The sequence below is a fragment of the Mus caroli genome, chromosome 1 (assembly GCF_900094665.2).
Source record: "Mus caroli chromosome 1, CAROLI_EIJ_v1.1, whole genome shotgun sequence".
NCBI classification, from domain to species: Eukaryota; Metazoa; Chordata; class Mammalia; order Rodentia; family Muridae; genus Mus; species Mus caroli.
In genome coordinates, this window is record NC_034570.1 from 54,580,171 (window position 1) to 54,594,008 (window position 13,838).

General features: G+C 35.9%; 1 protein-coding gene across 9 annotated transcripts in view; it reads left to right on the forward strand.

The window, feature by feature from the left end:
* Abi2 (abl interactor 2) overlaps window positions 1-13,838 on the forward strand; it is an 81,825-nt gene that overhangs the window by 33,956 nt on the left and 34,031 nt on the right. For 4 of the 9 annotated variants that reach the window (XM_029476730.1, XM_029476725.1, XM_029476728.1 and 1 more), the window contains 5 exons: window positions 2,551-2,648; window positions 5,801-5,947; window positions 6,618-6,742; window positions 8,666-8,848; window positions 12,231-12,389. In XM_029476730.1, the coding sequence (XP_029332590.1) occupies window positions 2,551-2,648; window positions 5,801-5,947; window positions 6,618-6,742; window positions 8,666-8,848; window positions 12,231-12,389 (712 nt within the window). The remainder of the gene's footprint in view (window positions 1-2,550; window positions 2,649-5,800; window positions 5,948-6,617; window positions 6,743-8,665; window positions 8,849-12,230; window positions 12,390-13,838) is intronic. The other 5 variants (XM_021156468.1, XM_021156449.2, XM_029476740.1 and 2 more) reach the window with 3 other exon arrangements.

The following is a 13,838-nucleotide window of genomic DNA, read 5'->3' on the forward strand; positions in this document are numbered from 1 at the left end:
ATATATGCCCAGGAGAGGTATTGCTGGATCCTCCGGTAGTACTATGTCCAATTTTCTGAGGAACCGCCAGACTGATTTCCAGAGTGGTTGTACTCACTTATGCTTCTATGTAAGGAACTAATTCAGTTCATTAAGCCAGACTTGGATAAACCCCCTTTGCAGTTTGTTGTTACTGTATGCCATATCTGGGATGAATAGACATTTGTTTACATCTTTCTAGAAAAAGTCACACACACCACCTTCCCCTAACAATTTCTTTTCTGTTACTTTTTAAAAAAAATTAAAAAAAAATTTTTTTTAGAGATGGATGGTTCTTCTGTTTAAACATGACTCGCATATACACACACAAATGCCAATGTATGTGTGTATATGTTTATACACACATATATATGTATATACATGTATTCCTTTTATAGACCATTTTACTGGTTTTTTTTTTCCCTTTGAGCTTTGTTTTGTATGTAGATTCTAAGACTTTAAGAAGGTACTGCAATTTAAATAAAAGCACTGTACAAATTGAAATCGAAAATAAATTATAGTTGGAAAGTTATTTTCAAATATCTTAGCTATCCCATGTATAGAATAAAGTTTTCTTTTGTTCCTTTTCTATTCTTGCTCCTCTCCTTCCTGTTCCTAGCAAATTGAACTGTAGTTTAGTGTTTGGTTCACTTCTACCCATCACTTACGGTAACTTTGGGTTTTGTGTTGTTTAAGGTTGAGCTTAAAGGACTTTGGTTACTACTCAAATCTTGTGGTATCATTAAATCAAGATAATGCAGTTTTTAAAGCTATGGTGGTTATTTCTCAGATTATTTACAACATTTTCTTCAAATGTAAATTGATTTTTTGAAAGTGTTCTGATATTTTAAAGATAAAATTCCCATACCCTCTGTTTATGAAGAGGGAGATAGCAAGGATAATTTATTTCTTACTTGATAGTTTGTATTTATTGTTTAAAAGCAACAGCAAAAGGATTACACATAAATGCTTTACTTTAAAAATAATGACATTTCAAAGGTATCATTTGTCATTAAAGATTGTTTTAACATCACACACAACTTGTTCACTGGGCTACTCATTTGAAGAATTTATTGCTTGATATTTTATTTTCTTGCTTTTAGGATAGTTAACAATTATTATTTTAGAACTTAAAAAAATCCACTGAAGTCAGAGTTAATTTTGACAGCTTTAGTACAATGTGACATAATTAAGATTTGTTTTCACAAAATTTATATTTTAAAATTGGCCAGGCATGGTGGTGCAGCCTTTAATCCTAACACCTGGAGGCAGAGACCGACTGATCTCTGTGAGTTCAAGGCCAGCCTGATCTATACAGTCAGTTTCAGGCTGACTAAGGCTTCATAACTATATACATGTATATTAATATAATTCAAATTATAAATGTGTTCCAACTTCAGTGGTATAATATTTTCCTCTCTTATGTTGTAAGTATAACGTTTTAATTCTGTTTTTTTGTCTTTTTATTTTTTTAATTCTGAAGATAGTATGAGAAATTTGAGATTATTTGTGTGTTATGATAGCAATGCAAAATAATAGGGACTTAAAAAAGAGCATGCATGAATCTACTTTATGAATAGTATTTTAACCTATTGGATTCAAACAATGTGAAGTTGCATTGCACTGTATTTCTTATTGATTCCTTATAACTGGATTTTTAGGGGTTTCTCTATAAGTATTGACATATTCCTTAGATGACATCATTCGTCCCAGATTGCCCTGCCCATCTTTTCTGTATTTGAAATTTCAGTTGGGAATAGATTTATGAATGCAGTCATGGTCCATCTCTGATTTAGGACTATTTTACACTGCTTCACGCCTCAACTAGCCTTCAGTTTGGGCTTGAGTGTCATTCCCACTAGAAGTCACACAATGACAGTGGCCTTTGTGTTCTCAGTGATGGGTTACCTCAGCCCTAACATTGTGTTTCAGATACTTAGGAAAATGCCTTGAACTGCTAGTAGCTTTCAGGTAGGTGATTTCCTCATAAGGAGAATATTAAATCTGAATTGTAAGAGTGATTCACAAGGCTGAACTTTTCTTTGTATATCATATAATTCATCTGTATTTTCTATTTTTAGTTATAACTGAGCATATGCATAGTTGCATATCTTTAGTTGGAAATTTGTTTTGTTTATGATATACTTGTTATCTAAAGAAAAGAAAACAATTCCCTAAAGAATTGTTGTTTCTTATTGTTTCTAATTGAGTTTTTTGTTATCACTAAAGTTTTTATAAATACACTATTCAATTTTAGCTGAATGTCATATCAAATAGTCTAACCAGTGATCTGTTGGTGTGATGGCCTAATGGCAAATAAATCTTTCACATACAAGTTTAAAATAATTTGAAAAATCCTATTAGGAAGAGTCCTTTGAGTGCAACTGTAGAATAGTAGAGTAGGAATTGCATACAAATTGCATGGCCTCTAATTTTTTTTTTCTTTTTTAAACCTGCCCCTCTTTATTTTCCACAAGCCACTTAATTTCACTGCATCGAAGTTAAGTTGTGTTTTTTTCAACATCTTTTTAGGTGAGTACCCAGAATATGAAAATGGGTGGATTGCCACGTACGACACCTCCAACTCAGAAGCCCCCAAGTCCCCCTATGTCAGGGAAGGGGACACTTGGGTGAGTATATAGTAATGAGAAACCATGGAAAAATAACAAAAAAAATACTATTGTGTTAAAAAACATAGCAGCCTCTATGTAAATTGTAGAGAGAATATTTTCTTGGTAATGTTATCTTTTATGTATAACTTTTTCTGATAAGCATATCTTTGTACTTTAAAAGTGGTTGTTTAGAAATTAGTTTTTGTAGTGAAGATATCAAGACAAAATTCTAGCCTAAAGTCATGGTTAATTATAAAGTGAAGTCTAACTTTTTCTTGAACATTTTAATGATCTGTTTATATTACAGTTGAATTTATTAGGCTTTGTCAAGAGGCTTTGTGGATTGTAATATTCTGATTAACTTGTTATGATATTATTCCAAGTTTTGATTTGGGCTCTGGAGTTAGCTCTTTTCCAGATATTGACAGAAGGAAAGCCTGATGCTTTTCTTGCACCGTATCCTAGCTTTAGCTTTACCGTTGAGGTTCGGGTTCAGGTGGGTGTTGTGTAATCTAGAAGCCAGGTGGCTGAACTTCTGGTTTAACTCTACTGTATGTTCTATGGTCCTCTAGGCAGGTTGTCAGCAGTTAGGTTTTTTTAATCTATAAAGGGAATGGTATTTTGTCCTCTGTCAACTTTCTAGGGTCATTGTACTACAAATTGGATTTTTAGAAACATTATCAGACATGATGCTTTCAGAACCATTGTCTTTGTGATATTTTCTCAAAAAAAAAAAAAAAAGAAAGGAAAAAAAAGAAAGAGAGAGAAAGAAAAAGACAAGAAACCACAAGAAGAAAACCCCAAACAAATAAGTAAAAAAGCACTTCCCACCTCAAAACTTGGTCAAAGCAATTTGAATTTAGAGGGTACAGAGGTGAGTTGATGGGGGATAATGTTGGAAAGACACAATTTGACCAGTGGAAAACAAAACATAAAAATGCAACCAGGAATAGAATGGTTTTAATAATGAATTTGTTCTATTTTATTGTGTTTGTTTTTAGGCCAGGTTGTCACTACATAATGCAATCCCCCACTACCTAAAGTTTTGGAATGCTGGGATTCCAAGTTTGTGCCTGTAGTTCAGTTTAGGCAGTTTAGGTAATTCAGTGTATCTGAAATGATCTTTTTGCCCTCAAAGAGGAAAGAATCTAGTAGGTCAAGTAAGATTTAGATTTGAGAGGGTATGAAATGGCTGTCCAGTGTGGCAACAGCAGAGGGGCCTTGGCTTTGTTTCCCTCGGGTCCACCATCTAGTGGAATTGGTTAGGGTTTAAGTTAAGGCTATTATCCAGTGTCTGGTAAAATTAAAGTTTCTGTATGTATTCATGTGCCAGTAATGCATTTTTGGGGGTATTAGCAGAAGTGTAGCTGCTCCCTGGAGAGCAGAGTGCTAAACTCCATTGCCCATTTGATGGTCCTGGGCTGTTTTAGTCTTTCTCTAGTTAACATATTCTCTTCCTCCTGTGTTGTTGTTGTTGTTTTTTTCTCCCTTAACCCTGTTCGTATCATTATTATTATTATTATTTTTGTATAGTTCTCATGTAGTGAAGTTAGAATGGAATATTTTTGTGTGCAGAAAACATAGTCAAAATGTAAGAGTTTAGAAATTTATTGCCTGATATAGATATCATATATCATATACCAACATATTATATGTATTATATGTCATATATAGTAATTATAACTTATTTAAATGAAATTATTTGTAGTTTGTTTATATATGTGCATTCTAATTTCAGAGATGGTTGTTTTTGGTTTTTCAAGACAGGATTTCTTTGTGTAACAGTCCTGGCTGTCCTGGAGCTCTCTTTGTAGACCAGTCTGGCCTCGAACTCAGAGAGAGCTGTCTGCCTCTGCCTCCTGAGTATTGGGATTCAAGGCTATGCCACCACCACACAGCTGTTGCTTGAATACTTAAAAAACTATTTTCAGTTCAAAGTCCTGGCCTTTTGACACAATAGTATTTATTTTGAATTGTTATTTTGTTTATTGAACAATGCTTGAGAGAAGTAGGATGAACAGTGCCTCACTCAGGAAGAGGTGAAACTCTGAGTTCGAGGCCAGCCTGGTCTACAAAGTGAGTTCCAGGACAGCCAGGGCTACACAGAGAAACCCTGTCTCAGATTAAAAAAGAAAAAAAAATCTTGTTCAAAGTCAGTGAGCTATTAACTTGAGTGGCCAAGGAAAGTAATGCTTAAAGAAACTCTGGGAACCTTAAGGGGAGTGAATCACTGAGAAATACAGGGGCCAGTTGAGCAGCATCCTCCTGCAAGAGAAGAAATTCTTTTAAAGTTGTTAAAGTTGTAATGTCATCTGCAAGATATCCACTGTCTTAAAGGATTTGGTCACTTAACAAGAACTGAATGAATGCTAACCAGCGCTCCAGGAAGCATCTTACGTCCTGTTATTTTCCTTTCAGATTTTTTTTTTCATTTGCTTCCTTTGAAAGGAGTATTTGGGAAAAGGGAAATAATTTTTTAATAAAATCTAGTTTGGGTTTTATAGTTTAACTAAGATAGAAGGACTTAGGTAGTCTTTTAAAGTTTCTCTTCAATACTGAACACTGAGGAAGAAAGAGATTAAGATGGAACTTGAGGGAGAAAGATAAAAAAGAAAAAATGAAATTAAATAGTGCATTTTTAAGTACCAATAAATCGTTAATTTCTGTGTCTTTAGTGTATAAAAAGGGAAATGAGTTACAGCTGGTATTGATCATCATGTGGAATTTGTGACCCCCCCAAATCTAGATTTGTTATCTGTATTTTTAAATATCTATGGTTAGGGAGAGAGAGAGGAGAAGAAGATAATTAGTGCATTCATTCAGTGCATTTGGGAGATTTTAACATGATCCTAAAGTAATTCAAATTCTTCTAAGGAAAGAATAGAGTCTAGAAAACATTGGCCTAAACAATGGAAAACTTGGTGTTTTCTGAAAATAAATGAACAAAATTACATTAGCATAGGAATGAGGCTGGAGACTGAAATTTACACTATATACTCACCAGAACTCTCTCTACTGGTAGAAGAGTTATGCTAAAGGAAAGACAAATTGATAGCTGGGTTAAACCACATTTCCTCTTTCTGCTTACAAATTGTATTTCACTGGCAACTCTGAAGTTACCGTGCCGAGACTTGATTAATCACACAATACATACGCTCTTCTTTTTGTAGGCGGCACTCCCCCTATCGAACACTGGAGCCAGTGCGTCCTCCAGTGGTACCAAATGATTACGTACCTAGCCCAACCCGTAATATGGCTCCCTCGCAGCAGAGCCCTGTGAGGACAGCTTCTGTGAATCAAAGAAATCGAACTTACAGGTATTTTCTCTACCTCAGCGCAAACCACGATGGTCAGAGTACCATGATCTCTTCAGATAACTTCAGCTAATCTCTCTCATTTCCAAGCACTAAGTTCTTTTCCTCACTCTACTCTCCCAAACCTCATCTGATTCTTCCTCTCTCTCTCCTCATGTTCTGATGCAACTTTGAACAGCCAGGAAGGTGAAAAAGACATCCCAGAGATAAACTTAAGTTAATATAAAAACCATTACTAACCAGGAATAGAAATTGCAAGTTATTTTTTGCTGGAAATTTACAGATGAAAAACTATTCATAATAAAATATTAGTATATTACCATGCCATTACAAACTGAAATAAAATAATTGAGTAAAATTTACTAAAAGCTTCTTTAGATAGGTATTAGGCCAGGATATAAAAGGTAGTAGTATTTTGATGTGTAAGCACCAACAGTTTGCCCTTACATTTATAGGGAATTTACTTAAATTTTTTTATAAGGTAAACTTTATAAATAGGTATCAAAACAAGTTTACTGAACTCAAGAGTTTCTCCTTATTTATTAAGGAATTCCTATTTGAAATGGAAGCCTTTTGAATTACGTTTCTTGTAGCTATGTCCGTTTCAGAAATACATGGGAATCCTGGTATTGTGCTCTGCATACTCATTCTTCGGTGGCTCTTCTTCCTTCAGCAGCAGTGGGAGCAGTGGAGGAAGCCACCCAAGTAGTCGGAGCAGCAGTCGGGAGAACAGCGGAAGTGGTAGTGTGGGGGTTCCCATCGCTGTGCCTACTCCATCTCCTCCAAGCGTCTTTCCAGGTAGAGCATTAGTGGTTATTTGTTGGGTTTTATTTTGTGAATTTGAATTCAATTTGTTACTGAATTTAGTGTGTGTGTGTGTCTATGTGTGTGTGTGTCTGTGTGTGTGTGTTTGTCTGTGTCTGTTTGTTTTGCTGGCTGTTAAACCCAGATTCTTCTTAAGATGGGTTTTCTTCTTAATGAAATATTTAAAGAATTCTTCCATAGCACTCTGTAAGGTTTTGAGAAGTCTGCACATATCCAGCTGATCTTAATGGCTTTGCTATCTTTTCTACTTTGTTATTTTGTTTTATGTCTTTGGTGAGAGTTCAGTTGGTACTTTGAGGTTCATGTTTGTATTATAACTGTGTTTTCTTGGAAATGGGGAAGACATGGTTTGAGAATCATTTTGATAACAAAGGATGGGAAATGTAAATTTAGAAGCATTAGAATCCAGCAGTTTCTAAAAAACTGTTTCTTCAATCTCTCTCTCTCTCTCTCTCTCTCTCGCTCTCATTCTCGCTCTCTTTCTTAAGATTTATTTATTTATTTTATGTATGTGAGTACACTGTACCGATGGTTGTGAGCCTTCATGTGATTGTTGAGAATTCAATTTTTTTGGACCTCTGCTTGCTCTGGTTGGGCCCGCTCTCTCTGACCCAAAGATTTATCTATTATTATACATAAGTACACTGTAACTGTCTTCAGGCACACCAGAAGAGGGCGTCAGATCTCATTACAGGTGGTTGTGAGCCACCATGTGGTTGCTGGGATTTGAACTCAGGACCTTTGGAAGAACAGTCAGTTTTCTTAGCCACTGAGCCAATTCGCCATCCCTTTTTCATTTTCTTGAAACAGAAAGATAACAGTAGTTTGGTTTGAAGACACAGAATTTGAATTTAGTTTTAAAAGCATGAACATAAGCATTGAGAGAGCAGCTGAAGGGACAGCTGATGGATTCAGAGCCCTTAACTGCTCTTATAGAAGACCTAGGCTTGGTTTCTGCACCCAGACTGGATGGCTCACAACTGCCTGTAACTTCAGCTCCAGAAAATCCCAACACCCTCTTTTGGCCTTTGGACATCTGCATGCACACTTGTACACTATATACACACATAAACGCTTTCAGGCTTACACATGTGTAAAAAAACTTTAATAGAAAAACCAGCAAGATAAGCCAGGTGTATTGGCACACCCTTTTACCACAGCACTCAGGAGGTAGAGGCAGGTAGATCTCTTGAGTTTGATGCCAGCCTGATTTACAGAGTGAGTTCCAGGATAGCCAAGCTCCACAGAGAAACCCTGTCTCCAGAAATAAAAAACCAAACCAAACTAAACTAAGCCAAACCCTAAACCCAGCAAGATAGAATATTACATAGTATATGGTGGTGCATGCCTTTAATTCCAACATGCCTAGGTTAAGGTAGAATAGTGATCTAGTAGCCAATGGGCTATGTAGTGAGAATTGCTGTTTCCAAAAACAAAACAACATATTTAATTATAGTAATCCAAATAGTACCTGTATACAAAAGTCACACAATGTGGTATGCATGTTTGTTTTAAGTTTTTTTTTTTTTTTAAGTGATAAACTACTGTTTGGAATATGTCTGTTGTAATTCTAAAAGAATATTGTTGCTTTACTGTAGTTATATACTTAGAACATTTTGTGATAAAAATAATAATATATAGGAAGTATATTTTTCTCCTAAGTTAGGTAACTTTCAGATAAAAAGGAAGGCTTGTTTCTAACTAATGAATATTTTGCTGTACTATCCTGAGCATCTTGAATTATTTGTTGTTCACCTAATGACCTTAAGCATTCTTTTTTCAGTGTTTTATTCTTTTGGCTAGTGTTAAGTGCTGAGTGTTCTTCATATTGCAGTGCTTCTTCTAATGCTACTGTGACTGCCTTATTAATGCTGCCTCTTACTCCTCTTCCCTCAGCCCCTGCTGGCTCTGCTGGCACTCCTCCCCTTCCTGCTACTTCTGCATCTGTCCCCACCCCTCTTGTTCCTGCTACTGTTCCCTCCTCCACTGCCCCAGACGCTGCTGCTGGGGGTGCACAGAGCCTTGCTGATGGCTTCACTTCTCCAACTCCCCCTGTTATTTCTTCTAACCCCCCCACAGGTGAGTATTGGCATGGCAGACAGATCCAGCCATCTGCCCATTCTTTCCTGAAACTCCAGCTTCATGTTTGTTGGCTTGGCTTTACTTTGTATTTTTTAAAATGATAATAAATATTTTAATCGGAAAGTGGCATGTGAACAAAGAATTTACTGAGAAAAATGTGGTAAAGTCTGTGATACACTTGTCTAATAAAGTTGCACAAACATTAGTATTACTTTAATTTATTCTGTTAAATATTTGTGAACTTAATATGGAGTCAACTTCTGTATAGTTTTGAAAACTTAATATTAGAACTCTTAGAGTAAGCTGAAGAGATAGTTGAGTTGATAAAGTGCTTGCTGTGCAAGCATGAAAACTTGAGTTCTATCCCCAGCACCCACATAAGAAGCCAGGCATGGTGGTGTATGTTTGTAATTCCAGTGTTGGGGAGTTGAAGGCAGGTGGGTTCCTGGGGCTTGCTGACTAGTCAGCCTAGTCCAAGGGTAAGTGCCAGGTCCTAGTGAGAGGCATTGTTTAAAAATACAAGGTTGGTGGCTCCTGATGACTAACACCAAAGGCTGACCACTGGCCTCTACATGCTCAACTATTCACATGCACGTGTATCTGCATATAATACCTGGACTGCACACATACACCAGTACTGTTGTTATAGGTTAAGTAATTAACAAAAATAAGCCTATGACAATTGAAAAATTTCTTTTACAAAGATTTATTTATTTTATGTGTACGAGTACACTGCAATTGCTTTCAGACCCCAGAAGAGGCCATTGGATTAGTCCTATAACAGATGGTTGTGAGCCATCATGTGGTTGCTGGGAATTGAACTCAGGACCTCTTGTAGAGCAGTCAGTGCTCTTAATCACTGAGCCATCTCTCCAGCCCCTGAAAAATATATTTTAATGCAATATTTTATATATCAAATTACAAACTATGTTTATAATAAACTCATAAATTATACTTCAAAGGACTTTAAGATTATTTAAGTTGACTGATGTTTTATTTAAGATTTCAACCTAGTGCTAAGGAGATGGCTTAGCAGGTAAAGGGCTTGCTGCCTAGCCAGATAGCTAGAGTTGTATAAATTGTCCTCTAATCTACACACATACATACACACACACACTCTCTCATACTCTCTGTTGTATGAATGTGCCCTCCTTATAAATAAATGTAATCAATCATTTTAGAAAAGATTTTAACCTCAAATACATTTTGCTGGGATAGGAAAATAAATCTAACTGTTAATATGATGCTGGTTAGTAGATGGATTCTTTTTTTGAGACAGGGTTTTTCTGTGTAGCCCTGGCTGTCCTGGAACTTACTCTGTAGATCAGCCTGGCCTCAAATTTACAGAGACACACCTGCCTCTACCTCCCAATTATTGGGATTAAAAGTGTGTACCACTACTACCTGGCTACTAATAAAACATGTTTTAAAAGATGTCTTTGTCCAAATTGGATTTTGTATGGTATTCTATTTAGATAGCTTCTATAATAATCCTTATGAAGATTTTTCTGTAATGGTTCAGTAAAAATATGGGCAGTCATTTGGTTGAGATATACAACTCTGTTATACTAGTCCAGCTAGTTAAATAGAGAAATCTTGCTGATGCCCAGAAGTAATAAATGACCCCTAAGTAAGAGTTAATTGTCACAGTTAAATGATAACAAAATAATAGGTACTTGCCTGTGCTTGATAGACTTAAGATTGATGAGAATTTAGAGTGGATCCAACTTTATAAAGTTCATAGTTTTCTGTTTTGAAGATCTTAGGCAATGCTTTTCTCCCTGTTGTCTTGCCCTTTCTCCTTTTTATTTCCCCTTTTACCTCTTCCTCCTCTTCCCCTCATGGTACAACTTCTCCTCCTCTTTGCTGTCTTCCTGTCATTCCCTTCCTTGCATGCCCTGTTGCTTGCTGGTGTTCTTTCATGGGTGATCTCTTCCTGTTATAAGAGGGCCCCTGACTGAGTGGGCACCAAGTGAGGGTAAAGGCAAAGTCGGATTTGAGTTATAGATGGAAGCTGGGTGGATTAGGAAAGAGTGTTTCCGGTTGATGTTAGCAGTGCATAACTCTGAAGAAGTAGGATAGGTTGAAATGAGTGATAAATGGATGGGTTTCTGGGGTGATGATCATTTTTGATTCAGATTTCATAAACTATTTTAAGACAAATCTGGCTATAAGAATATGAGTATATTGAATTGTATGAAGATGGGTTTGACTTGGCGTTAAAGCATCAAATGTTTTGTTGAAATATTTTGTTTACTTTTAAACAGTGTTTTGTTATCACCACCTATTTTAGAATATGACTGTATCAGACATTCTTTTTTGCTTTGTTTTTAGTTGTGTTTTTGTTTTTGTTCCTCCCCCCCCCCAAATTCAGTTCTTCGTTTAGTCTCCAATGTTTAATGGCTGCTTTAAATAATTATTTTTTGGTCAGGAGGGGGAAATTAATCTCTTGTGTCCTATAACAATACTGTAGACTAGATTATTTATAAATTATATTAGTCTGACTATATTAGTTCTGGAGGCAGAATATCTAGTATCAAGGTTCCTTAATCTGGTGAGAGACTTTGTACATAGAATAGAAAAGGAGAAAATCCACTTTTGATAATGGTATTACATATTTATGAGAACAGAACCCTTATGACCTAATTACTGTTTACAACTGTTGTCTTTTAACACTGGTGTGCTAGGGCAGTGCTTCTCAACCTCCCTAAGGCTGTGACCCTTTAATACAGCTCCTCATGTTGTCGTGACTCCAAACGTAAAATTACTTCGTTAGTACTTCATAACTATAATTTAAAAACTGTTATGAGTTGTAATGTAGCTGGGCAGTGGTGGTGCATGCCTTTAGTCCCCACACTTGGGGATTGGGGTGGGCAGAGGCGGATGGATCTCTGTGAGTTTGAGGTCAGCCTGGTCTACAGAATGAGTTCCAGAAAAGGAAGAGAACACAGAGAAAACCTTGTCTCACAAAACCAAAAAAGAAAAGAAAAAAAGAGAAATATAATGCTGATAGATATCTGATATGTAGGCTGTCTGATGTGTGACCCTTGGGTTGAGAATAGTTAGCTATACTGGAGACTTGGTGTTGGGTCACATTCTGTCTGTACATTTTAATTGTGCTTTTAAAAGAATAGTTAAATAATTAAAAGAAAGTCAAAATGTTAATTAGTTTTTTATTTAGATGTTACTTTTCCAAATGTAATATTTTAATTTTCTTACTTTTATGCTTTAGTACAGTATCAACTGTCATCTTTCATTAATTTGGATAAATACTGTGGTTTTTAATAATCTTACTAGAAAGTGAATGATATACTTAGAGAATTTCATTATTTGAGTAAGTTTCCTTTAATGATGCATTTGTGTTCTGTTCATTTTCCAGGTCATCCTGTTCAGTTCTACAGCATGAACAGGCCTGCCTCTCGCCATACACCACCTACAATAGGGGGCTCGTTGCCCTATAGACGTCCTCCTTCCATAACGTCACAAACAAGCCTTCAGAATCAGATGAATGGAGGTCCTTTTTATAACCAGAATCCAGGTTAGATTTCTCTTTATTGATTTCTTTTCATCTCTTTTATATTGCACCATAAAAAACAAAACCTTTTTGTTACACATAATTAGCCCATACATGATAGGTGTTTAATCCTAGACACATTGGGTAGTTTAGACTATTGTTGAATGAATAGAAGGATGGGTGAATACTAAGTTTTTAATACTACTGTGTTTTTACATGATTTATATGTAAAGCTAAAGAGCTCATCCTGCTCTTCCCCCAATGGAATAGTTTTCAGTGTGCCTAGTCATTTGCTTTTAAAAACTAATACTGAATTGGGGCAATGCTGGTGCACATCTTTCCAGCACTTGGGAGGCAGAGGCAGGTGAATCTTTGACTTTGAGGCCAGCTTAGTGTATACAATGAGTTCTAGGATGACCAGCTACATTCATGGGGCAGAGGCAAGGAGAGTAGCTAGTCTAGGCTGCAGAATGAGAGCCTGACTCAAGTGGAGTGTATATAAGAATAGTAATTTTGTTTAATGAGACATCACTGCTCTATGAATTACACAAAAGTGGGTGTACAGAAAAGTGTTTTGCATTAGGCAGTCAAACTGTCTTAACATAGTTATTAAATCCAATACTGTGATGGGCCTTGGAGAAATTGATTCACAAAAATGAAATAAAGAATTGAATCATATATTATAGAAAAGCTAACCTTGCACATTTAATGCTACATATAATAGTATTTTGTTCCTTCCTTGGAAAATGCAAGAGAAACTTTAGACGTATTGACTACATGAATATATTATGTTAACGTACTGTTTTGTTTTTTAATTTTGGCTAAGAGGTAATTAAGCCTTTGTGAGGTCCTGACAAATCATTCCATCTCTCATAGTATTGAATTTATGGAGTAGAAAATTTATGCTGTGGCTGCTACCTGTTAGTAAAACTTTAATAATGTCCTTTAGGATCTTGCAAAAGAAAAAAAAAACTTTCTTTTTACTTGTTATCTCATTTGATTCACATATAGAAAATTGGTGATAGTTTTAAAATTAATTAATTTTTTATTTCATTTTATGTGTATATAGTTATATTGTTTGCAAGTATGTATGTTTATGTCCATGTATATGCCTAATGCCCACAGAAGCCAGAAGAGGGAGTTGTACCTCCTGAAACTGGATAGTTGTGGTCCTGGGAATTGACTGAATCTGGGTCCTCAGGAAGAGCAGCTGTGAACTTAATTGCTGAATAATCTCTGAGCTTCAAGATTGGTGATCAGTCATATATATATATAATTTTGTATATGAAACCAAGGTCAAGGTGTTTTGTTTGCTTGTTTTTCAAGATAGGGTAGATGTGTAGCTCTGGCTGTCCTAGATGTAGCTCTGTAGATCAGACTGGCCTCAAACTCAGAGATCTTCCTGCCTAAAGGCATATGCCACTCAGTGTTTTTTAATTTCTGTATTTCATGCTTTTTCTTTTTTTTTTTTTT